The following is a 27,196-nucleotide window of genomic DNA, read 5'->3' on the forward strand; positions in this document are numbered from 1 at the left end:
TCTTCCCCGTGGGGTGAACAGCATGCTAAGGGCTGGCGGCTCACTTGGTCAAGAGTCCCTTTCATGCCATTAGCCCGTTGGATTAAGAGACCCTCAGGAAGGGAGAAGGGTGGGCACTGCACATCTCCGGTGGAGGGGACAAACCCAGAGGCAAGGATTCTGGGTGGACACAGCTTTGCAGCCCTCTTGACAGACCACATAAGAGACTCCTCTTCTTTTTCCCCAAAGCCCTGAGCTTAGGGCTTCCTGATTCCTGAGGGACAGCATTTGTGGGTGTAGCCAGGACTCTGTCTTGACAGAAGTGGCTGGAGTTGGGGACGGGGACACAAGGAGACGCGACAGGCTCTCCAGGCTGCAACTCACAAATGTCCTCATGTCCTGCGTCTATCCATACCTGCCCTTCCATGCACGCTTCATGCACTGGGGCCACCATCTACAGCAGTCTGAAGGTACCACTCTGAAGAGGGATATTTTGAAGTGACCCAAAGGACAAATGCCTAAAGCAGAGGATGCCAGCCACAGATGGGTCAGCCACCCTCAGCTCATCTGGTGGATGGGAGTTTTTGGCTCATAAGGTGTCTATTTCACAGTTCTGAATTCACCATTTAAAAGTGAACCTCTTGGGGACTTCCCAAGCAGGCCAGTGGTTAAGACTCTGCAATTCCACTTCAGGGGACACGGGTCTGATCCCAGGTTGGGGAACTAAGATCCCACATAGCACGCAGCATGACCAAAAAAAAAAAAAAGAATGTCCATATAAAAATTTAAGTTTCTCAATTTTCTTGAAAAATAGATTCTGGCAGCCCTGGGCCTCCATCCTGCACGCTAAGGTGCAGGAGCTGAACTGACATGGCCCGTTTACATGGAGCCGCCCTTGAGGGTCACCAGCCCCTGCCGCCACCCTGCCTGCTTCTGGAGACACGTCTCCACGACACGTGCTAAAACTTTCACTACACAAAATTCCCTTGGATCTGATCTTACCACCTCAGGGGACTCCTCCAGTCAGGAGGCACCAGAAGCATTCCCAGACAAACGCTGTGATGACCTATTTTTTTGTTTGTTTGTTTTTATTTTTGGTCGTGCTGGGTCTTTGTTGCTGCACAGGCTTTGGTCTAGTTGCAGCGAGCGGGGGCGACTCTCTAAGTTGCAGTGCATGGGCTTCTCATTGCAGTGGCTTGGAGAAGGAAATGGCAACCCACTCCAGTACCCTTGCCTGGAAAATCCCATGAATGGAGGGGCCTGGTAGGCTACAGTCCATGGGGTTGCAAAGAGTCGGACACGACTGAGCAACTCCACTTTCACTTTTCTGTTGTTGAGGAGCACGGGCTCTAGGGCCCTTGGGTTTCAGTAGCTGCTTCATGCAGGCTCCGTAGTTGGGGCCTCCAGGCTCCAGAGCACAGGCTCAAAAGCTGTGGCGCACAGCCTTTAGCTCCTCAGAGGCATGAGGCTCTTTCCAGGTTGGGGCTTGAACCCGTGTCTCCGGCCCTGGCAGGCAGATTCTTTACCGCTTAGCCACCAGGGAAGCCTCACCTGTTTGATTCTTAAACCGTCTCATCTCAAATTTTCTCTTAAAGATACAGGTCACATTCATCTCTTCTATAACATAGATGTGGCTACTTAGAAAAATGTGGTTTTTGTTTTTTAATTTTAAAATCCAGAGGCTGGCCCCTCAGCCACACCAAGGCTCTGGCCACACCCTGGCCTTACTGGATCCTGGTATTCTGAGGTGGGTGGAGGGAGTCTTTTTGCTCCAGCAGGGCTCCTGACTTTTGTTTCAGAGCCCATAGAAACTCCTTGGTTGAACTTCACCCACCGGCTCTAGGACATCCACATGGTATGCTGAACAGCAGGAAACTCCCGCAGAAGGGGAGGGCAGAGCTGATGCCTCTGGGAGGCTGGCCCAGACTCACAGCCCATTCATGCTGTGACCCCTGCGATCTGATTGATGGAAGTTGTTCAACTGACCTAGCAGTGCACCCTTTTAAGGGGAATGCACTGACAGCTGTTGGTAAAGAAATCCGCCTGCAATGCAGGAGACCCCAGTTTGATCCCTGGGTTGGGAACATCCCCTTGAGAAGGGAAAGGCTACCCACTCCAGTATTCTGGCCTGGAGAATTCCATGGACTGTGTAGTCCACGGGGTCGTAAAGAGTCGAACACGCCTGAGCAACTTTTTTTACTTTCACGGACTGTATCGGGTGAAGGACGGGGATGAAGCCCAAGGCACTGGCTGTTCTGGCAACAGCAGGTCTGCTTTAGGAGAAGCGGTCACCCCTCCTTCCCTGCTCCCGCTCAGGCCGCGGCTGCCTTCTGGTGGCGCTGTCACAGATGCGCCTTCAGTCCGACTGTCCAAGCCAAGCATCGATGAGCCTGTCTGCAGCGTGAGGCTCAGGGCGAGTCCACCCTGGCTGGGCCCTTGTGGCAGGTGCTGATTCTTAACCTGGCTAGAGTGATGGCCGCCCTGGGCAATCTGGAAGGGCCAGACACCCTTCCGCAGACACTTCGAGCTCCACACACGTGGTCTGGGAGGCCAATGCCGGGGGGCGGAGCACGAGGCCTGCAAGTGACCGCAGGGCAAGGCGCACGTGGACGTGCGCTTCACTTAGGAGATGGGTGTGCTAACTCCGGGCAGGTGGGGGACGACCGTCACCCCGTCCTGGAGGAGTGGGAGAGATGTCTGGGGGGCTGGCTCGGAGGACGGCAGCGTTTCAGCAGTCAGTAAATGGGGAGGGAGGTTCAGGGAAGGGGACGCTGTGAGAAAGCCACTGGGGAGCCTGGGTGGGCTGCCGCATTGGGACGCGGCTCAGAGCTTCAGGACAGAGAGGAGGCCACCCAAGGGACCTGGCCTGGCTGCCTGGCAGGCCCACCAGTCTCCGCGTTTGCACCCAGTGAGGTGTCTGGGCTCTGTCTGCACCTCTCCTGGGGTGGAGAGTGCCTTCCCTCCCCAGGCAGGCTTTCCACTCTGGACTGCATTGGAGACAGTGTGTCCAGACACTGGGTTTGAATGTGTCTACGACAGCTCCCACTGATTCTTCAGAGTCACAGATGCCATCTGGAACTTGGCAAAAGCCACGGCACCCTTCCTCAGAAAATGGACGGTACACACAACCCACAACATCACATAAAAGGCATCAGTCCAGGCAAAGCTGGGTGTGCTCCTTGGGGCCTGGGCCACCCTTCCTCCCCGGGACAGCGCTCAAGAGCAAGGCCCAGGGGGCCACGTGCTCTTGGGCCTCATTCATCAGATACCACAGGCTCGGCTCTGGTGTCCAGGGTCACCCCGACCTCATCCAATGTCCCCTCGGGATGGACTCCAGCTCCGTCACCCCCAGGCGACATCTCTGCTCTCTAGCGCCCTGCTCCTGCCTGGACGACATGGCCCAACCCCAAGCCCAAGAAATAACACCACACACTGCCATCTTCCTAAAGGTTGTTTTATTGTAAAACCATAAATACAACACTGACATGAAATCATTTATTTAAGCAACTGATTCTCTCTAACCATTAAAAGGATATCTTTTTGCCTTGGCATCAACCAACCAGGAAATAATGTTGCAAGAATCCGGGGGAGGAGGGTAGGGGGTGTTGAATTCTGGACTGGGGCTTTTGGCGATTTAAGGAACCAAGTGGACCCTTCCTCTTCACCCTGGGAATGTCCCACTTTTGGACAAGAACAGACAGGTAAAAACAGCAAACATTTAAACAGCTCAGTTTTAAATTTTATTACTCTGTAAAAATCTCTCTTTTTTTTTTTTTTCCTGTTCCTTTCCTCCATTTGACATCAGTAAAAGTTTTAAACACCACAAAACTGATTTGGCTATAAATGGAGAAACGGTACCCAAACCAAAATGAAACCGAAAACCCAAAGGACAAACAGAAAACCTTAAATAAACCCTCAAGTTTGGTCTCGGGGGTTTACAAATCACAAGAACCATCAACTCAACCCCCATGCAACGTGACTCCTTGCAGAGCTGCTGGATCCACATCAACGACAGAGGAGACCGCGAACAACGTCTTTTGTTAATTAACACAGCAAGGGTGACACTAGGTAACTTTTTTTTTTTTTTTAAATACAGTACATGGTACACAGGGTCCCAAGAAAACCCTGAACAAACCCCTTGTGGAGACTTGAGCCAAGCACTGGCTGTTTATAAAAATATTGTGTTGCTACAAAAGTATAAATTAATGCTACCGGTATTAAGAAATATTAAACACATAAAACTTATAAGGATTAAGAAAAATATTCATTAATACCTGTAGAAAACTCTGGCCTAAAAAAGATATTTTTTTCGTGTGTTTCTTTTTTTTGTAAATTTTTTTTTTTTTGTATTTTTTTAAGATGACTTGAGTTTCTTGCACTCGAAGAGAGAGACACAGTCAGATGTGTCCATGGTATTGCCTAGAACGTCTTTAACTACTGAGAAAGAATGGGGGGGTGCACACACGTGGTTACTGAGGGGGGCCTGGGAGGGAGGGGGCACCAAGGCTTTCATAAGATTTACCTGATGTGAAAGAATCACCGACATGAAGTTATGGGCAAAAAAAAAAAAAAAAAAGGTAGGGTCATCAGAGAACAACTGAAAATAATTTATGCTCTTTAAAAAATATCTCGCTTCAGGTGGTTGTACAAAATGACCTCCTGATGCTTGGAATCTGAATGGCCCTGGACACGCTGCCCAGTGGGTCTGGTAGCTTCCAGCCCCGCGGGGCCCTCTGTCTCCTGGCTGGCAAGTTCCAGCCCTGTGTCCACGAGCTCGCTCACCGCTTTGGAACCCGGCTACCCTGTCTGGGACCCCGTTTGGGTGGGAGGGAAGGGTCCTAGGCGGGGACCGGCTGGCACCTGGGTTGTGGGAGGAGCCCCCCTTCTGGCTGGCCTCAGACGTCATGGTCTCCGCCAACCTGGACTTTAGGAAGCGCCACGGGGATCCCAGGCCCCTGAGGTTGCGGACAAGGCTGGGCTGTGCCCCTAAAAGGAACTTTGGTTCGAAGAGTCGAAGGTGCCCGGTGGGACGTGTGGGTGGGGAGGCCCCCAGTGGGTCCTGATGCTGACACCCAGCTGCAGACCTAGCACATCTTCTCGGTACCGGAGGTGAATCTTAAAGCAACGCCCATGGTGGCGGCCGCGGTGGGGCCATGAAAACACAAATAGCAACCCGACGCCCTTCACCCTCATCAAAGCGGAGCAGGTGCCTCTGCACGGAAACTACAGGGCCCCTCTAGAGAACGATGGGGCGCCACGGACCACGATCCTCAAACCCAAATGAGAGAGGAAGGAAAACAACAACAAAATCCTCCAGAAAACCCCGAGAAGGGAAAACTGGGAGGGGAAACATAAGAGGGAGAACACTGTATCATTGGTTCACCATAACTGGCCTAGCAAACATTAGCCACAGTGACGAGGGGGCAGGCCCCTTCCCAGTTCTAACACGGGCCCGACTGGATAGAGGGGGCCGAGGTGGGGCCGGCAGGGCCCACACAGGAGCCCCCCTCCCCACCTACTGTCTCCAGGGGACAGCCTGAGCCTTACTGAGCCTCTTGGTTTCATCTAAGCCAGCAGCCTTTCTGGAAGCCCTCCCCCAGGAACAACCCAGGCACAGAGGAGCTGCCGCTGTTCCCCAGGCAAGGGCAGGGCTGTGAACTTGCCCAGCTCCATGCGGGCAGGAGGAGACTTCCGGGTGTGCCCTGCATGCCTCCTCACTCCATCTTTGCCAGCACACCCGTCGTCATGGCAACTCCCCAGTACTGTCCCCTTCTGGGTCATTCCTCATAGGCCCTCCCTTCTCCATCAGCATCCCAGGTTTGTTCCAAACCTTCCCTGTGAACCTGTGGCCTCCGAGAGTGCCTGCGGCATCCCCAACAGCTCTTCAGGTACCCACTTTCCAAGGAGTTTAGTCCAAGTTCAAGCACAAGCCTGGGTGACCCCTAAGGGCAGAGGGCCAGCTTCACGGTGGAAAACATGCCTTGCAGAGTGTTTCTCTGGTGTTTCTTGAAAGTGCAGGAGAGAAAAGAGCAAGCTGAAGGAGAGGAGGCTCACCAGCCTACAGAGCTGACGTCCGAGTCCTTCCCAGAAATCGGGAGATGCAAAACTTCTCAACTGTGTCATCGGACTGTTCTCTCCTCACCAGGAAACCTCAGCATCCTTTTCCCAGCCAAGAGCCAAAGCCAAGATGCCAACTATGAAGCTGCCAGGCAGGGTGATGGCAGTGTCCTTGGTCACAGACACAGTAGGTGGTTTTCTGCGCCATGAACCCTGAAATGAAGAGTAGCCACAAAGGAGCTTCATCTGATGGCCCCTCTGTTTCCCGGTTCCCAGCTACCATCTGGAGGGAGGCCTGGCTGGTGGACCTGGGCGGAGGGAAGAAGAACCACGTTGACACAAGTCCGGGCATCCATTCATGACAACTGGGATGGCACACCTGCTCTTGGTGGAGCAGAGACCACTCGGTTACTCCACATCTGTGGCCCCACCCATGAGGCTATGGTCCTTGGCTTGGGGTTTGGTGGTGAAGCCCACTGACCTCAGAGGAGGCGGGAAAATCCTGCAGAGTGGAGGTGTGTTTTCTCCGCCCCCTCGCTGGGGTCCATGCATATCAGCAGCAAGGCCCCTTCTGTCCTGGGAATCACATGCTTCTGGCAAATTGTGTCCAAGTCAGCAGGCAATCGACCGCCTTGAGCTGCAGAGTCCCATAGTGGTTAGTGGTCACAGAACTGGGAGGCAGAAGACAGAAACTTTCTGAAGGTCCAAGTCAGGCTAAGTGCCAGGAGATGAGCTGGAAGAGCCGACCTCAATCCTTTGGCTGAGCTAGAATTTGGATAGGGTGGATATTGCTGGAGATGAGGGGCCAGTGGCTGGGCCTGTGAGATCTTTGGGTTTTATTAAGCTGTTCACTGCAAGGGGATCTGCAGTATGCGAGCTGCCTGCGTGAGAAGGCAGACAGAAGGCGGGGGCACCTTGGTACAGCCCTTCCTATTGGCAACAACAGTGTCTGAAGAACCAAAGACTGGAAGAGAGAAATGATTACCTGCCACCCTCTGCCCGTACCTGGACAAGGCAGTCCCAGGAGACAGCCTTCAGAAACCTAGTGGCACTCACATCATCTCTGCAAAGCAAGCCAAGTCCTAAGGATCGAACTGAGGTGGAAAGGAGGGACAGAACAGGAGGTGACATGTGTAACTCGATACCTGGAATTTGGTGAAGACTTCCTCGAAACTTCATGCTGGAGGGCAGACATCCCCGAGTTCCAAGGACGCTGATACTTGGGCTTGGTCCTGATGGCTTTGCAAGACAGTGAAATGCCGATTTGCTGAGTGGCCCTGAAAATGAGGCAAGACCAGCACAGCTCCCCGCTCAAAAGGAGAGAGAGGATGGGCTCCGAGGCTTGACTCCCACCAACTACACAACACCGGCAGCTTCCACCCTCCTATGTGGCTCAGAGTGCCAGGTCTCCCCAGCAGCAAGGCTGGAGGCCTTTGGTTGTAGGCATCTCACCCATCAACAAGCCTGCAGCCCCCTTCTTGAATGTCTCCCAAAGTCTCATCAAATAGCCTGTCGATGCTCCCATACACTACAGAACGTGACACAAGGTGACGGTCCAGTGCAGATAAGAGGCTCTTCTGACCGTGTGAAACCCCTTGGAAATGTTGTGGAGTACGTGCCCAGAACTTCTCTGGGAGAGGAAATGGCATGGTGGTTCCTGAGACCATGGCTTGCTGCAGTGAACGTGGAAACGACCCTCTGGGATGCATTTCAGTATGTCCAAGACGCGGAGGGTTAGTTCTCATGAGGCAAACTGAGCAGGCTTGGCACCTGGGACAGTGTTCTGGTCCATGATCTTAAGCCTTGAGTTTTTAAATTAACTTCCCCAACGTTACTGCCATGGACCGGGGCGGGGGGAGAGGGCTGTTGTACAGTGCTTTTTGAAATCGAGGTATCTCGCAGTTGAACAATGTTTTATTACTAAGGAGGGATGTGGTGGACTTGGTCAACCCACCAGGATGGTAGAATGTGCCTTTGCAAATGGCGCCCCCCCAGCGATGGTGGGCACCGAGGGGATATGGGACCACCAGTACATATTCACTGAGAGGTGGGGTGGGAGGCTGAGCATTGATCCTGACAAAACCACCTCTTGAGAGGGGAAAGGGTCACCGTGTTGGCATTTAGGCTAAGTGTGTGGAACATAAACCGCTCACAGAGGAAGAAAAGCCTAAAACCGTCTTTCACAGCATCAAGTTGAATGTGGCCTAATGCCATTCCACCCTCAAACATCTGTCATTTGGCCCGCAAGGCACCATGCTCAACTACCATCCTAGAAGGAGGGCTGAGGCTCATGTGGGGGACCTCCAGGGCCGTGGGTAGTGGACCCCCCGGAATCTCCGGGGTCCTGGGGAGGAAGAGGAGGTTGTGGGTCTGAGGTGTGATGGATGTGAACATGGATCAACTCAGGATTCCCTGCTGAGCCGGAAGGGTCAGTGACGCGGCAAGTAGTGTAATGCACTCTGGGTATAGAAATCAGACATTCGCAGTACCAGACACAGCGAGCCAGGAGGGTGGTCTTCCACTTACAGTCAGCACTCCTAAGCCACATGTTTCTCTATGGCTTCCACCAAATCCCACGTCTGCGAGACCTGTGACTCCAACACCTCTCCTGGTCTCCAAACAGCACGGCCAAGTTCACAGTCTTGGCTGTTTCAAATACAGGAAAACTGGACTGTACAGGGAAGGTTGATAAAAACCTCAGGATACTGAATACACCACTGAGATGAGCTAGTTTACAGTGTGACTTGAGGAACAAAAAGGGCAATCAAAAAAAAAAAAAAAACCACAAAAAAACTCTCCAAAATATAAGTTATAGACATTCAGTGCCTCCTAGCAGAGTCTAAATCAAATTTGAAGAAAAAAAAAAAAAAGGCAAAAACTCCTAAAATGTTAGGGAAAAAATTATTAAGGAGTGGAGACAGTTATCTTATACTTCTTTGAAAATGTCTTTTTTTTTCTCTCTTATATTAAAAAGCAAAAGGTCAGCTTTATATTCTTAAAAGTCTCCTTTCCTGATTTGGGGAGATAGATAGGTGTGTTTCTAAGGCGGCTGCCCCCTGACACCCAGGGGTATCGCAAAGGCAGCAGCTCAATGCCCTGAAGGTGAACGAGAACAAAGTCCAGTGCAGAAGCTGTCCATCTGATGCAGTTTGGAGAATCCATGGCAGGGCAGCTGGGGAGGAGTGGGGCGTGATAGGGTCAGGAAGGCTGGGGGCAGGGGTGGTGGGCAGTGGGGGGGGGGAACCACAGGGTGAAGGACAGAGAGTGTCAAGTCACTTCAGATCTCAGCTGCCTGAACATTTCACAACATCAGTTTGTACAATCTGCACACCTGAAAATGGAATCTTTTAAAGCCCCCTCACTGAGAAAAGGAAGTGAAGCGTCTTCCCTCTTTCCCAAACACTCAGCTTTCCTGACACGCCCAGTTTAATGCACACGTGCCCACGAGGGGGCATGCATGCATGCACCAGGGGAGTATGTGTGTGCACACGTGTGCAACGCTTTGGTGGCCACGCAGATGAGCACAGAGCCGCCCGTGCACACACATGCACGCACACACTGAAAAAAAAGCACTTAAGTTTCCAGGGGGCATTTATAATGAGGTCCACAGTGTTTAGAACTTAAATTCCTTTTCTTTGTTTGCGACAGTGTTGTGTGGTTTTTTTTTTTTTTTTTCCTTCTTTGAACATTCTCTTTTCTTTTTCTCTTTCATTTTTTTTTTTTCCCAATCTGGAAGTCTTAAAGCATGTTGGATTTCAGAAACATGAGTTTGTTCATATCTTCTGGACTGAGCAGTCGCCTCCTTTTGATGAGAAGTGCTTGTTCACACATATTTACACACCCGCTCCTGGCCCCCACGGCCGGCACCGCGAGGAGCCAGAAGGCGAGCTTGGCGAGTTTCGTGTGCTTTTGGGTCACGCACGACCAGTACTGGAAGAGATCGGGGGTGGCCTGGAAGAGGGGCTCCTGCAGGTAATCGTACACTTCGTTCTTCCCGAGCCGGTCGTCCTCCTGCGTGGCAGGGTTTTCTCCGGGGGCGGAGCGGGGCTTCTTGGCTGCGGGCTCGAAGTCGGCCTCCTCGGTCCAGGACTCCTTGACCTCATTGATGAGCTCGCACACCTTGCCGATGATCTCCTCGTGCTGGTAGGGGGGGACGGGCCGCAGCTTCTGCTGCGGGTCCAGGATCATGGCCACCTTGTGCGCCGGGTGCACCTTGAAGTTCTCCTTGAGCGCCTCCAGGAAGAGGTGGCAGAGCTTGCTGACGGTGCCCGCGTCGTTGGCCTTGGCCGTGAACAGCTTCTCCAGCCGGACGTAGGTGGGGAGCACCAGCTGCAGGGTGGGCTGGCTCTCGTTGCTCAGCTCGATGACCGCCTGCTTCACCGGCGTCAGGATGGCGGCCAGGTTGCTGAGCAGGTGCTTGTTGAGGCTCTGGATGAGGTTCATCTTCTTGGCCCGGCTGTAGAACTCGCAGATCTGCTCGTAGCGCTCATGCACCAGCAGCAGCGAGTCCGTGACGGAGTTCCAGCAGGGCGGCGGCGAGGTCTCCTCCAGCGAGCCGAAGGTCTCCTTGGCGAGGCCGGTGGAGCCCGCCAGGTCCTCGCACACGTTGAGCAGCTCGATGACCTCGTGCATGCTGCGGGCCTGCAGCGTCCGCTTGCTCAGCACGCTCTGCACCACCGAGTTCAAGGCGCAGGCTGAGCAGCGCAGGCACATGCCGGCCTTGGAGAAGGCGGACGCGCTCACCCGGCAGTCCGTCACGTACACCGTCCTGATCTCCGACATCACGAACTCCGATAGCACATTCTGCACCCAGTGGTGCACCAGGTCGCCGCTGTCGCGGATGTCCGCGCCCTTCACGCCCAGCACGTAGCTCTTGATGTGGTTGCCCTCGGCCTGGTAGGCCGTGAGGATGTAGCAGGAGTCGGGGCCGACGCTCTGCGAGTGGCAGGTCACGCCGATGCCCAGGCAGGCGTTGCTGCCCAAGGCGCACGTCACCTTCACCTTCACCTGGTTGTACATGCGCGGCAGGTGCTTCAGCGCCAGCGTGTTGAAGTTGCCCAGGATCTCGGTGACCGAGAAGGCCCCGTAGCGGGCGCCGCTGTCCACCAGCGTCTGGGCCAGCTTCAGGAACTCCTTCCCGCTCACCACGCTCAGAGCACCCAGGTCGGCGCACATGACGCGCAGGAGCCGCTCTGCGATGTTCTGCCGCTCCTTCTCGGGGATCATGCTGTTGGGTGTCAAACCACTGGTCGTGGCTGGTGAGGGGGACACAAAGAGAGAAGTGATTAATCCTGGCATTCAAGGCTCCGTGGTCTGGCAGCAGCATAATACTCAAGCATCTAGTATTAGGCATTACGAAGCGATTTCATCTGGTGTGCAAACTGATGGTCGTGGCAAGTCTTTAACATGTGACAGTCTCCTGGGAATGAAGTTCTGTGATTGACTAGTAATGTCTGCCCTGGGCAGGGGAACGGAGTGTAGTGGTTATGTGTGCAAATAGTTGCTGCATGTGCCATTCAGCTCGGCCTCTGAAGCTAAGTAGTCTAACCTCTTCCTCAATCCAGAAACAGCCTCTGATACAGAAGGTGTTAGTGAATAAGATACATGAGGCCACAGTGTCAGGAAAAAGCAGACCAGAGAAATTGTGGAGAGTGAATTCTAACTCTGAATCTGTCATGAATTTGTGTTCTCTGATCACAAATAGATCACGTCTCCCCAGGCCGCCTCCATCCATCCCGTGAGGTCAAATTCCCATCAACTACGTCTCAGGTGTGAAAGTGCTTGACAAACCGTTACGCGTGGTCTTGCATCACCATGGGCGGTACAGGGGTGGGGAGGGGGGCAGAGGGGAACAAACTGGGGGAGGTGCTGGAGCAGACTTCCACCAGTTCCTGGCATCTGCCTGGGAAAGACCTACTGTTGTTGGCGCTGTTCCTCTGGGCTTGGGGCTTCCACTTCTCCTCCACGACAGCAGGGGGCGATCGGGACTGGTTGGAGGCGATGTTGTTTTCGTTGTCCGCTGTGGGCACAAAGGGGACAGTGTATTTCCCTGAAGTGCCAGAGGCCTGTCTGCTAACAAGGAGAGAACGAGAGCATGCAAGTGAAGGCAAGCCTGGTCTCTGGGACATGGGCCTGGGTTCAAATCCTGGCTCCTTAGACAACTATCTGATGCCTGCAAAGCATCATTTTCATCACTTGGAAGAATGAAGATAATCCCACAATTGCTGGAAGGACTAATAAGAGATAATATACGGAAAGAGCAGTGGGCACAGTGCCCAGCATGGAGTCAGCACTCGGGGAATGGGAAGTGCTGTGTTCTGAGTCTGGATGGGAGGCCCCCCAACACCCACAAGCACAAAGTTCTAACTGAGACTGCGGAGGGGGTGCCCATTATACCCCAAGAGGCAGAAAGCATCTCACACTTGCTTCTTTGAAGTGTGTCTTTTTGTCTTTTTAGTGTACTTACTAGAAACTTAATTAGATGAACACAACAAAACCAGAGCCCTATATGACATAAAGTATACAATTCTCAACCCCCTCGTTACATGCAGAAGGTGGAAACTAAAGGGCACACATAGCAAAGGATCTCCTCGGGATCACACGGAAAGCCAGCAGCAGAGCTGGGACGCACAGCCCAGGTCCTTTGGTACCGAGGTATGCCCTCCATGAATTTCCCTAATTTTTGTTAACATGTACATATACACTGGTGTTCAGTTTTAAGTAATGGGCACACGCCATACTCTTCTATGCACGATTACTTCTTGACATTTTTTTAGAACTGTCTTGAGTAGAAATCGTCTTGAGTTACCTATTTGCCATCAGAAATGACCACACAATCTTTTACTGCGCCATACTTTACCAATTATTAACTACACCCTAGGTCCTGAGTTTCAGGGCTGTGCCATTTCCAGTATGACTATTCTGCTATGAACCTATTTGCCCAATATTCTAATACTGTTTTTCTGTGCTCTTTTATTGTTGTGGGTGTACCTCCTTGAGACATCATCTGACAGGTAGAATTCACAATCTGAGGCTATCAGTGGGTCAGTGGCCTCTGTTCAGCATTGCCAGACATTGTTCTTCCTTTCTTCTCAATTTAAGGCATCAGACCATAGAGGTCAAGGCCAGAATTTTCATACCTAGAAAAGAGACTTCTCCAACTTCTACATATTCACAGTCAGCCATCTAGAAGACTCTGGGATGGGCATTCAAGGAATATTTTACAGCCACTAGAAAGGTGGCTGTGTACCCTGGAGAAACATGTGAAAATGCATAAGATAATGAAAAGCACACTCTAATCAGAACTTCATATGTATTTTTAGAGATATGTACTTAAGACTCACAAGTCAAAGAATGAACAGATTTATGCATCAAAATCTGGGGGGAGGGGACTTTCACTTCTGCCCATTAAGGATGACCTACCATAGGAACTGCTCTCCAGGTGCAAACAACTACTGATCATGATACAACTGCTTTCAAACAGGCAACCTGGGGTGTGAGCCCAGAAAAAGCAAATGTGGTGAGCTCTCTGACTGCCCTGCTTACCGCCTGTTTTCATGCTGCTGCATATAGGGGCAGGGAATTTAACAAGCACAGTGATCACCTTTAAGAGATAGAGATCAAAATTCAGGCAGAGACAGCTAGAATTTACAGGGGAAAGTACTAAGGCAGAAGAAGTGTCAGCAAGAGAGAGCTCTGGAGATTGTAGGGGGTTCCCTGGAGTTTTTGATGAAACTGATCTGCCTATTGCTGCTTACACGCTAAGTTGTGTCTGACTCTTTTGCGACCCCATGGACTGTAGCCTGCCAGGCTTTTCTGTCCATGGGATTTCCCCGGCAAGAATACTGGAGTGGGTGGCAATTTCCTTCTCCAGGGGATCTTCCTGACCAGGGATCAAACCTGCATCTCCTGCACTGACAGGTGAATTCTTTCCCACTGAGCCACCTGGGAAGCCCAATACATAGGACCAAATTCCACAGGAACGGGGCAAGAATCATTAAAATGCAGTAGGATGGTAATTCCTAGGGCTACCCCACTGGGGAAGTCACCTGCGTTCCCTCAACCAGAATGGAGAGACCAACCTCAATGCATGAGAAATTGGACAGTCCCCTTGTATGCGTGCGTATATGCTACGCCACTTCAGTCAGCTCCTCTGTCCATGGAATTTTCCAGGCAAGAATACTGGAGTGCGTTGCCATGCCCTCCTCCAGGGGATCTTCCTGACCCAGGGATTGAACCCAGGTCTCTTATGCCTCCTGCATCGGCAGGGGCTTCTTTACCGTTAGTGCCACCTGAGAAGCCCTGGACAGCCCCCTTATTATGCAGCTAAATTAGCCATAAGCGCTGCCCTAGACCTGCCCTAGTACATTTTAAGAACAAGCCTCAAATGTATTAAAGTGACTCCAGTTAACAAACTGTAAGCCAAATGTAATACTCTCTAAAAAAATTAAAAAACTAGCACCTAACAATATGAAATTCACAATGTCATTCATCTCATCAGTACTGCACATCCAAAATAGTAGGCAAGTATGACCTATAACCAGAAAAAAATAAACAAAAAACAAAAAAACAAAAACCAAAACCTAATCAACAGAAACAGACCTAGGAAGGACAGAGATGATATATTTAGCCAATAAGAAATCTTACAACAGCAGTTGTAGACATCATAAATATGCTCAAGATATGAAGGGAAACATGAATATCCTAAGGAGAGAAATGGGAGATGTGAAAAAGAGCAAACTAAACTACACTCAAGTGGAACTTCTAAATATAAAAATAAGTGGTATAGGAAAAATACACTGTATGGGACAAAAACTAATTAGATGCCACAAAGAAAAAAAAATTAGTGAAGTTGGAGACAGAACAAAAAAAAATATCCAGTGAAAACCAGACTGGGTAAAAGGTTGTAAATAAATAAAAGGGGTATGGACAATATTAAGCAGTTTAACACACTTGGAGTCCCAGAGAAAGGGGGTGAGGCAGAAAAAATATTTGAAGAAATGGCCAGAATTTTTCCAAATGAGATGAAAACCATAAAACCAAGTTCTAAAAGCTCAAAGGAAACACCACCAAGGCACAGTGTCATAATAAAATTGTTGAAAACCAATGACAGGAACAGTGAGAGAAGAGGAAAAATTAAGTACAGGTGAACAAAAGTAAGAATAACAACAGACCCAGCAGGCAACAGAACAAAGTTAAAGGAGAAGGTCAATCTAAAATTCTAAGGGCTGCCCTAGATGAACGGATAAAGAAGACATCATAATGCAGTTGATATAAACTATATTTATACAATGGGATATTACTCAGCTATAAAAAAGAATGAGGGACTTCTGTGGTCCAATGGCTAAGACTCCATGCTCCCGATGGAGGGAGCCCAAGTTCAATCCCTGCTCGGGGAACTAGATCCCACATGCCTCAACTTAGACCCTGTACAGCCAAATAAATAAATGAACATTAAAAAAATGAAATAATGCCATTTGCAGCAACACAGAAGGCCCTAGAGATGATCATACTAAGTGAAGTAAGCCAGACAATGACAAGTACCATATGATATCACTTACATGTGGAATCAAAAAAGAAAAAGGATACAAATAAACTTATATACAAAACAGAAATAGACCCATGACAGATAAAACAAACTTATGGTTACCAAAGGGAAAAAGGAAGGATGGACAAATTATGAGTTTGAGATTAACATATACATACTAATATATGTAAAGGAGATAAACAACAAGATACTATCTTTCACAAATGGAAATAAATAAGGGAAAAAAAAATTAGACCTGCAACTATAAGAAATACTAAAGGAAGTTCTTTAGGTATAAAAAAAAAAACGATACCAAATAAGAATCTGGATCTACAGAAAGAAAAGAAGAGTACTGGGAACTGTATATATATGAACATAAAAGATGTTTTCCCTCATTTTTAATCTCTTTAACAAGGTAACTGACTGCTCTATGGAAAATAGTAACAATGAATTGTGGTAATTACATGTAGTAATAAACTGTATGGCAACAATAATAGAAAGATTAGGAAAATGATATAGAAGATTTCGTTGAAAGTTTTTCACACAATATACAAAGGGGGCTAATATCCTTTGAAAGTAGACTTAATAAATTAGAAATGTATAGTGTAAAACTGACAGAAATCATTAAAAACACCCAAAGAATTACAGTTAATAAATTCATCGTAGAGATAAAAATGGAATCATAAAAAATTCTCAGTCCAAAATAAGGCAAAAAAATTAGAGAAAAAGGAAGAAAGAACAAATGAAACAGTAAACAAATAGGAAAATGGTAGATTTAAACCTAGGAATATTGAAATCACATTAAATGCAAATGATACGATCTCCACATTCCAAGTAAAAGTTAGAGAATGTCATACTTAAAAAAAAAACCAAGAATCCACTCTATACTATCTATAAGAAATCTATTTAAATATAAAGACATGGGTAAATTGAAAGTAAAAGGTTAAATAAAGGTATACTCCACAAAGAGGAATGAAGAGAAGGCAGGCGATGCATGTGGGAGTACTACAGAAAAAACAGACCTCAGAACAAGAAATACGACCAGGGGTAGTGAGAGACCTTTATCATGCTAAAGAAGTCAGATCACCAAGAATACATAATGATCCTATGTTGTGTGCAAGTGATGATAGAGCATCAAAATCACATGAAGCAAAAGCTGAGAAAACTGAACAAGAAACAGACAAACCAAACCCACAACTGGAAATTTCAAACTGTCTTCTCTCAGTAACTGTTCCTCTCATGAGAAAAGAAAAAGATTGAATACAAATGAGCAGAAAGCAGACAACATCAAGCAGTCCAATATACATACAATTGGATTCCCAGAGAAAGGCGGTAGAATACAAAAATACTGAAATCATATAAAGTATAGTCTCTGACCATAACTGAACTAAATTAGAAATCAATAACAAAAAGATATTTGGAAATATTTCAACTATTTGAATATTAAACATCACACCTGTAAGTAACTCAGAGGTCAGAGAAATATTAGGGAGGTCAGAAAATGCTTTGAGCTAAATACTAAAACATACAGATCTCAGATTTCAAAATTTGTGGATACATCTAAATGAATGTTATTTATAACATTAAAAGTTTTATTAGAAAAGAATAAAGGTTTAAAATCAGTGTCACAAAGCTTCAACACTAAGGGATCTAAAGACTAAGTTTAAAGAGTAAGTTAAGTCTAACATAAACAGAAGAAAATAATACAGATAAAAGCAGAAATGAATGAAACCGAAAATGGATAAACAATAGAAATCAAACTAAAAGCTAATTCTTGGTAGAAATCAGTAAAATTGATAATCCTCTAATAAGAAAGATTAAAAAAACAAAAGAGAGGAATGCAAATTACTAGTAGTAGGAATAAAAGAAGGGGACATCACTACAGATGCTAAACATATTAAAGGGATTAATGGGGACATGAATATAGGGATTTCCCTGGTGAGCCAGTTGTTAAGAATCCACCTTCTAATGCAGGGGACACAGGTTTGATCCCTGGTCGGAGAAATAAGATACCACATGCAATGCTAGGTAACTAAGCTCAAGCACTGCACCTAGAGAAGCCCCGCATGCTGTAAGTACTGAGCTCTAGCACTCCGGACACTACACACAACTAGAAAGCCCACGGACTGCAACTAAGACCTGATGCAGCCAAATAAATAAATATTTTAAAAAATGATTATGAACAATGTTATGCCAATAAATTCAACCATTTAAGTGATGCCCAAAAAAAAAAAACCTAAAAATATAAAGTATCTAAGTTCACTTCAGAAGAAATAGGCAATCTGAATCTTTCAAGTTCTGTAATTATTAAGAAATTCAGATCATAGCGCACATAATTTCCCACAAACAAAAACTCCTGCATGAGTTGACTGCAACGTTTCACCAAATATTTAAGGAAGGAATAATACGGATTCCAAACAAATTCTCCCAAGAATCAGAAGAGGAAAGAGCATTTCCCAATTCATTTTACAAGGCTGTCATTATCTCGATCCAAAACTAAAGAAAAAATTATAAGAAAAGAAAATCCAGGGACGTCCCTGGTGGTCCAGTGGCTAAGACTCCACACACCCAGTGCAGGGGGACCCCAGGTTCGATCTCTGGTCAAGGAACTAGATTCTACTTGCTGCAACTAAGAGTTTGCACACCTCAACTACAAAATCCCGCTGGAAGATCCTGCTTGCTTCTTCAACTAAGACCAGGCGCTGCCAAATAAGTACATAAATAAATATTCTTTTTTAAAAAAGAAAGAAACTACAGACCAATATCCCTCAACATATACACAAAATGCTTAACAAAATATTAGCAAATTAAATATAGCAATATATAAAAATTGTAACACATCATGGGAGCTCCCCGGTGGTCCAGAAGTTAGGACTCAGAACTTTCACTGCTGTGCCCTGGGTTCAATTGTAAGCCATGTGGGATAAAATAAAAAATAAAAGTAATAGCACATCACGAATAAGCAAAGTTAATTCCAGAAACGGGATAGTTAATAAAAGAAAACCAATCAGTGTAATTTCCTATACTGAGGGGAAAAAAATAAGAAAAATCATTTTATCTCCATAGATAAAATGCACTTTAAATGTGATAAAATCCAATACCCACCCATGATACAAAATCTCAGCAAGCTAGGAAGAGAAAGAAACTTTTTCAACTTGATAAAGGACATCTAAAAAAAAACCCTTGACTGATCTGATAGAAATAAAAAGGATTATTTATAAGGAAATACTATGAACAGTAGTATTCTAACCAATTAGACAACCTGGATGAAATAGACAAGTTCCTAGAAAACATAAACTATGAAAACTTATTTAAGCAGCAGAAAATCTGGATATATCTATACAAAAACTGAATTAGTAATCAAAGTACAGACCATAAAAAAGAAAAGCAAAGGAAAGCCTAGGCTCATTGATGAATTTTATCATACGTTAAAGAACTTTTCACAAATTCTTCTGAAAATAGGAGGGAACACTTCTCAATTTATTCTATGAGGCAGGTATTATTCTGATACCGAATCCAGACTAATAAGTCACAAGAAAATAAACTATAGTCCACTATGCCTTTTGAATATAGATACAAACATCCTCAATAAAGTACAGCTAACCAAATCCAACAACACACACAACAGGTTATATCCTATGACCAAGCAGCATTTATTCCAAGAATACAGGTTGGTTCAACATACAAAAACCAATACTATATTAACAGAATAAAGGACAAAAACTCCCTGATCATTTTAATTGATGCTGAAAAATTAAATGACAAAATTCAAAACTCTTTCATGATAAAAACACTCAACAAACTAGGAATTGAAGGGAATTTTCAACCTGATAAAGGGCATCTATGAAAAACCCATTGCTAACATTATAGTTAATGGTTAAACATTAAAAATTTTCCTCTTAAGATCAGGAACAAGGTAAAAATGAACACTCTATCTCTTTTATTCAATATGCATGAGAGGTTCCAGTCAGGGCAATTAGAAAAAAAGAAAGAAAAACAAAAAGAAAGGGAATCCAGATGAACAGAAGAAGTAAAATTATCTCTATTTATAGATTACAGACTACATCATTGTGTATATAGAAAATCCTACAGAGAACACAGATACACACACAACTATCAGACCTTGTAAATAAGTTCAGCAAGATTTCAAGATACAAGATCAATATATTAAAGAAATTATACTTCTGTACGTTAGCAATGGACACTCCAAAAATTAAAGTAAGGAAATAATTCCACTTACAATAGCTTCTAAAAGAGTTAAAATTCTTAGGAATAAATTCTAAAATAAGTATAAGACTGCACACTTAAAACTAAAAATATGTTTGAAAAATTCAAAGAAGGCTTAAATAAATGAAAAGGCATTCCATTTTCATAGATTAGAAGAGAATATTGTTAAAATGGCAATATTCCCTAAATTGATCCAGATTCAACCCAATCCCTATCAAAAGTCTTGCTGTCTTTTTTTGCAGGTATTGACAAGTTGATCCTTAAGTTTATGCAGAAGAGCCAAACACTCTTGAAAATGAACAAAGCTGGAGAGTTTAGACTTCCTGATTTCAAAGCTATTTTAAAGCCATGGTAATCCAGACAGTGTGGTACTGGCACAAAAATAGACATACAGACCAATGAAACAGAATTTAGAATCCATAAATAAACCCTCAAATTTTCAGTCAACTGATTTTTGACAAGGGTGCCAGGACAATGCAACAGGGAAACAAATAGTCTTTTCAAAAAATTGCGTTGTGACAACTGGATACCCACATGCAAAAGAATGAAGTTTGACCCCTACCTCACACCACATACAAAAATTAACACAAAATGGAATATGCGCCTAAATCTAAGAGCTAAAACTAGAAAACTCTTACAAGAAAACAGGAGTTAAGTCTTTGTGACCCTCGACCAGGCTATGATTTCTTACACATGACATCAAAAGCACAAACAATGAGAAAAAGTCTTCATCAAAAATGTTTGTGCTTCAAAGGACAGCATCAATAAAGTGAAAAGATAACCTACAGAATGGGAGAAGATATTTGTAAATCATCTATCTATAGAGGCCTCATGTCTCTAGAGATAAAAAGATCTCTTACAACTCAGCAATAAACCCCCGCAAAACACCCAATTAAAAAATGGGCAAAGGATTTGAACCAACATTTCTCCAAAGGAGATACTTAACTGGCCAATAAGCACATAAAAAAATGTTAAACATCATTTGCCATCAGGAATACACAGAAAAGGAAAGATACACCCATCTGAATGCAAAGTTCCAAAGAAAAGCAAGGAGAGATAAGAAAGCCTTCTTCAGCGATCAATGCAAAGAAATAGAGGAAAACAACAGAATGGGAAAGATCAGAGATCTCTTCAAGAAAATTCGAGATACCAAGGAAACATTTTATGCAAAGATGGGCTCAATAAAGGACAAATGGTATGGACCTAACAGAAGCAGAAGATACCAAGAAGAGGTGGCAAGAATACACAGAAGAACTGTACAAAAAGGATCTTCATGACCCAGATGATCAAGATGGTGTGATCCCTGACCTAGAGCCAGACATCCTAGAGTGTGAAGTCAGGTGGGCCTTAGGAAGCATCACTACAAACAGAGCTAGTGGAGGTGATGGAATTCCAGCTGAGCTATTTCAAATCCTAAAACATGATGTTGTTAAACTGCTGCACTCTATTTGCCAGCAAATTTGGAAATCTCAGCAGTGGCCACAGGACTGGAAAAGGTCAGTTTTCATTCCAATCCCAAAGAAAGGCCATGACAAAGAATGTTCAAACTATCGCACAGTTGCACTTATCTCACGCGCTAGCAAAGTAATGCTCAAAATTCTCCAAGCTAGGCTTCAACAGTATGTGAACCAAGAACTTCCAGATGTTCAAGCTGGATTTAGAAAAGGCAGAGGCAGATCTCTTCCCATCTGTGGCCATCGCTGAAGTGCCGGCGGCCAAAATGAAGTTCAATCCCTTTGTGACTTCTGACCGAAGCAAGAATCGAAAGAGGCATTTCAATGCGCCTTTCCACATTCGCAGGAAAATTATGTCTTCTCCTCTTTCTAAAGAGCTAAGACAGAAGTACAACGTTCGATCCATGCCCATGCGAAAGGATGATGAAGTTCAGGTTGTACGAGGGCACTACAAAGGGCAGCAAATTGGCAAAGTAGTCCAGGTTTACAGGAAGAAATACGTCATCTACATTGAACGAGTGCAGCGGGAGAAGGCCAATGGCACAACTGTCCATGTGGGCATTCACCCCAGCAAGGTGGTTATCACCAGACTAAAACTGGACAAAGACCACAAAAAGATCCTCGAACGTAAAGCCAAATCTCGCCAAGTAGGAAAGGAAAAGGGCAAATATAAGGAAGAAACAATTGAGAAGATGCAGGAATAAAGTCATCTTGTCTACAACTTTCATTAAAAACTGTTAAAATGAAAAAAAAAAAAAAAAGGCAGAGGAAACGGAGATCAAATTGCCAACATCTGTTGGATCACAGAAAAAGAAAGAGAATTCCAAAAAACATCTACTTCTGCTTCATTCACTATGCTAAATCCTTTAGCTGTGTGAATCACAACAAACTGTGGAAAATTCTTAAACAGATGGGAATACCAGACCACCTTATCTTCCTCCTGAGAAATCTATATGCAGGTCAAGAAGCAACAGTTAGAACTGGACATGAAACAACAGACTGGTTCCAAATTGGGAAAGGAATATGCCAAGTCTGTATACTGTCACCCTGCTTACTTAACTGATATGCAGAGTATGTCATGTGAAATGCTGGGCTGAATGAAGCACAAACTGGAATCAAGATTGCAGGGAGAAATATCAATAACCTCAGATATGCAGATGACACCACCCTTATGGCAGAAAGTGAAGAGGAACTAAAGAGCCTCTTCATGAAGGTAAAAGAGCAGAGTGAAAAAGCTGGCTTAAAATTTTTCAACATTCAAAAAACGAAGATCATGGCATCTGGTCCCATGACTTCAAGGCAAACAGATGGGGAAACAATGGAAACAGTGACAGACTTTATTTTCTTGGGCTCCAAAATCATGGCAGATGCTAACTGTAGCCATGAAATTAAAAGATGCTTGCTCCTTGGAAGAAAAGCTATGACAAACCTAGACAGCATATTAAAAAGTAGAGACATTACTTTGCCACCAAAGATCCCTATAGTCAAAGCTATAATTTTCCCAGTAGTCATGTATGGATGTGAGAGTGGGACCATAAAGAAGGTTGAGCACCAAAGAATTGGTGCTTTTGAACTGTGGTGTTAGAGAAGACTCTTGAGAGTCTTCTGGACTGCAAGGAGCTCAAACTAGTCAATCCTAAAGAAAAGCAATCCAGAATATTCATGGAAGGACTAGAATGAAAGAGGAAGCTTCAATTCCTTGGAAGTTCCAACACTTTGGCCACCTGATGTGAAGAGCCTACTCATTAGAAAAGACCCCAATGCTGGGAAAGATTGAAGACAGGAGGAGGAGAAGACCACAGAGGATGAGATGGTTGGATAGCATCACCGATTCAATGCACATGAGTTTGAACAAGCTCCGGGAGATGGTGAATGGCAGGGAAGTCTGGTGTGCTGCAGTCCATGGAGTTGCAAAGAGTCAGACACGACTGAGCAACTGAACAACAACAATAATACAGAGATTAAAATAACAATGAGGTATCAGTTAATGTGTGTGTGTTAAGTCGCTTCAGTCATGTCTGACTCTTTGTGACCCTATGGATTGTAGCCCGCCAGGATTCTCTGTCTATGGGATTCTCCAGGCAAGAATACTGGAATGGGTCGCCATGCTCTCCTCCAGGGGATCTTCTCGACCCAGGGACTGAACCCACATCTCCTTTGGCTCCTGCATGGCAGGCGGATTCTTTACGACTGAGCCACTGGGGAAACCTCTCACTTAATGTAGCAGTCCCCAAGCTTTTTGGCACCGGGGATCAGTTTCATAGAAGACAATTTTTCCACGGACTGGGGCGGGGGCACGGTTTCAGGATGATTCAAGCACACTGCATTTACTGTGCACTTTATTTCTCTTATTATTATTACATATATCAGCTCCACCTCAGATCACCAGGCATGAGATGCTAGGGGTTGGGGAACCCTTACTTAATGCATTAGAATGGCTATAACCAGTCAGATAGTAAGAAGCGTTATCAAGGATGTGGAGAAGTTGGACCCCTCATACACTGTTGGTGGGAATGTGAAAATGGTGCAGACACTTTAGTAAACAGGGGAAGCTCTTCAAAAGGTTAACTGCAGCCTGACTCTATGACCCAGAATTTCCACTCCTAGGTAACTACGTAGTAGTTAAAAACATGTCTCCACAGGGACTTGCACTTGGACATTCACAGCAACTTTATTCGTAATAGCTCCAAACTGGAGACAGCCTAAAAGTCCATCAGTTGGGGGAACGGGTAAACAAACCGTGGTATATCCAGACAATAAAATACTACTCAGAAATTAAAAGACTAGTATCATAGAATATGAATGAGTCTCAAAAGTATGCTAAGTGAAAGAAGTCAGACACCCAAGTCAGACACGAGGCTAAATATATAATCTATTTATACAAAACTGCAGGCTTCCCAAATGGCACTAGTGGTAAAGAACCTGTCTGCCAATGTAGAAGACTCAGGAGACACGGGTTCAATCCCTGGGTCAGGAAGATTCCCCTGGAAGAGGAAATGGCAACCCACTCCAGTATTCTTGCTTGGAGAACCCCATGGACACAGGAGCCTGGTAGGCTACAGTCCATAGGGTCGAACAGAGTCGGACACGGCTGAAGCAACTTAGCATGAACGCATGCACACAAAATTCCAGATACTGTAAGGAAAGAAAGCAGACAGTGGTTGCCAGCATGGGCGTCTGGGAAAGGGACTTTTTGGGTCAATGGTAACATTATACATTGTGCTTATGATGGTGGTTAAATGACTATACATTTATCAAGACCTATCAAACAGAACTCTTAAAACTGGTGAATCTTATTTATGTAAATTATAAATAAATACGATTTTAAAATAGACTGAAAAGAAACCATTAAAAGAGGAATAGTGGTTAGCTTTGAGTAGTAAGATTATGGGTGCAGGGTGGTTCCCTCATTCTCTGCCTTTATGCAAGCCTTGGAATCAGGATTACTCAATCTCAAATTTGATAACGATGTCTAGTATGGTTGATTAAAAAAAAAACCTTTTTTTCTCCTTATCTCACAGATAATGCTGCTGAATGGGTGAGGCACTCAGTAAATGCTCTGTGAATGGTCTGATTTATAGCTTGAGCTGGAAACAAGGTTTATTCAGTGTGGCTATTCCCATGTATCACAGATGCACATGTTCACACATGAACAGACAGACACGTCTGCAAAGGACTGGATGCAAAGCTGGAATAAAGAATGTCTCCCAGGGAGGGATCAGTTGCAGGAAGGAGAAAGCAGCTGTTTCCAGCAGTGGATGGAAAAGGAGAAACTTGTATTATTTGGTCTTATTTTAGAATGTGCCACAGTCCTCAATATTTTACATGCATCATCTCCAGAACCATCACCCAGGCTGTGGAGAATGGTGATGAACCCACTTTACAGATGAGAAGACTGACACCCAGAAAGGTGATTAGGTAATCCCTCAAAGGGACTAGAAGTTCAGTGTGGCCATTCCCACATCCTACCACTCTGAGTTGCCAATATGTTTGCCTCCTAGGAAAGTCCCCAGGCCTCACTTAGCTGAAAAGAGGCTAGAAGGGATGACCTCCGAGATGCTTCCCCTATCCCTAATCCTCCACCTCAACCACCCTGCTGAAAAGGGCACCTGGCTGTTGAGTTCATGAGAGGGTCAGAATTATAGTCTGATTCAGTGGTTGCAGAGCCTTGGGTAAGTTACTTAAGTCATTTTATTTTATAATTCACACATTTTATGAAAAGAACAAAAAAAATAAACAACATAGAAATAGCACACCAAAATGAACTGCATAATGTACACCTCTAAACACAAACAAGCAATATAGCACTACAACTTGGAAAAATTTTAAAAATCAGAGCATCTCCCCTACTGATAGCAGTTGAAGGAATGACCTATTGCATTCTGGAGGCAAAACATTATGGGAACAGCTTATGTTTATTAAATATGGCAATCATTATTTAAATCATTAACTGTTGGACAGGGCTAACAATTTTCTTATTGATAAATTGTGCTTCTTTTTTTTTTTTCTGCAGTGCTGAGCGGCATGGGGGATTGTAGTTCCCAAACTGGGGATCAAACCTGCGTCCCCCAAAGTGGAAGTGTGGATTCTTAACCACTGGGCTGCTAGGCAAGAAAGTCCCTGATAAATATTTTTTGACTGACGCTTTTCTGCCCACAATATGTGCTTCCATTTTCTATAAAGGATAGCTAATTCAAGCACTTAACTCAGAGGGATTTCTGAGGATCAAATGAGCTAATGTGTAAGAACTCAAACGATGTTAGGTATTACTTTTCACGAGCCGTGCAACTCTGGGCCAGCAATTGCATTTTCTGAGCCTCAGTTTCCTCATCTGTATAATGGGGATGATAACGCCAGCCAGCTTATTGAGGAGCCTTGATGCTATAACCAGGCCCGACACACAGTAATTGCTCACTAAGTGTTAGCTACCTTCAGTATCACTGCTGCCAAAACCCGCTCCTAAACTGTCACCAGGGACCAGGCAGGTTTCCGTACCGCACAGAAAGGAAGTTTATTAGCGGGAATTACTCTGTGCCATTCAGCAGCTTCTTAATGAGATTGGTGTTATTCGAGGTTGATCCCCCTTATCAGCGGCCCTGTGAACTGCGCAGATCATGACGCTTAATTTCTCTCTATGGAGTCAATCCTTTAATCCTGACTCAGCCTGGCTGGGCTTCAGCCTGGCTTTGCACTGGATTGCCGGCGAGGCATTCTCTGCTGGCACTGAACCAGAACAAAGCAGCCCAAAGCTCTTCTCGGGAAAACCAGTTGGGATGCCTGGGGGAGGCGGGGCCTCCACAGGCACATCCTTGATTTGCATGTTAATGGCCTCCGCCCAACTGCCTGAGGGTCAGAGAAGCCCGGGCACCCAGACTCTTCCCTAATGAGAGCTCAGCTCCCAGAGGTGGCGGGCTCCCCACGTGGCTCAGCGGTAAAGAATCCGCCGGCAGTGCAAGAGATGCAGGAGACACAGGTTCAATCCCTGATTAGGGACGATTCCCTGGAGGACGTAGTGGCAGCCCGCTCATGGACAGAGGAGCCTAGTGGGCTATAACCCAAAGGGTCACAAAGGGTCAGACAGGACTGAGCGACCAAGCACATTCCAGGGGTTGCAGGGGGGCAGAGGGCCTCGGCGGGGAGTGAGCAGGGGCTGGGTCATGGGGGTCTCGGGCCCAAGGGACCCAAGTGTTGTGCTCAGGCAAGGGTCCCCAGCAACCTTCCAATTTTGGCCACTGGTTCCCCAGGGTGAAGTCTAAACGCTCCGAAGGCCGTCCCTGCTGCAGGATGGCTGATGGCAAAGGCAAGCTGGAGGTGAGAGACACGTGGAGATGGAACGAACCTTGGTGTGAAGAGGGCAGCTGAGATCTGTGAGCCCTTGTTTCAGAAATGGAGACTCAGAGAGTAGGACAAGGTTTCCTGCTCGGTATGTGGTATGGAGACCCATGGGTTAGAG

General features: G+C 45.9%; 2 protein-coding genes across 19 annotated transcripts in view; one reads left to right on the top strand and one right to left on the bottom strand.

Annotated features, from left to right (window-relative positions):
• Positions 1 to 3,412: 3,412 nt before the first annotated feature.
• ZNF618 (zinc finger protein 618) overlaps positions 3,413 to 27,196 on the bottom strand; it is a 200,860-nt gene continuing 177,076 nt past the window's right edge. For all 18 annotated transcript variants that reach the window (XM_043870604.1, XM_043870600.1, XM_043870616.1 and 15 more), the window contains 2 exons: positions 11,954 to 12,055; positions 3,413 to 11,291 (listed from right to left, as the gene is read on the bottom strand). In XM_043870604.1, the coding sequence (XP_043726539.1) occupies positions 9,775 to 11,291; positions 11,954 to 12,055 (1,619 nt within the window). In that variant the 3' untranslated portion in view covers positions 3,413 to 9,774. The remainder of the gene's footprint in view (positions 11,292 to 11,953; positions 12,056 to 27,196) is intronic.
• LOC122673054 (60S ribosomal protein L26-like) lies at positions 21,467 to 22,004 on the top strand. The gene has a single exon (XM_043870634.1). It carries the CDS (start codon positions 21,510 to 21,512, stop codon positions 21,945 to 21,947), a length of 438 nt encoding a protein of 145 aa, XP_043726569.1. The 5' UTR covers positions 21,467 to 21,509; the 3' UTR covers positions 21,948 to 22,004.

The sequence above is a fragment of the Cervus elaphus genome, chromosome 16 (assembly GCF_910594005.1).
Source record: "Cervus elaphus chromosome 16, mCerEla1.1, whole genome shotgun sequence".
Classification (NCBI taxonomy): Eukaryota; Metazoa; Chordata; class Mammalia; order Artiodactyla; family Cervidae; genus Cervus; species Cervus elaphus.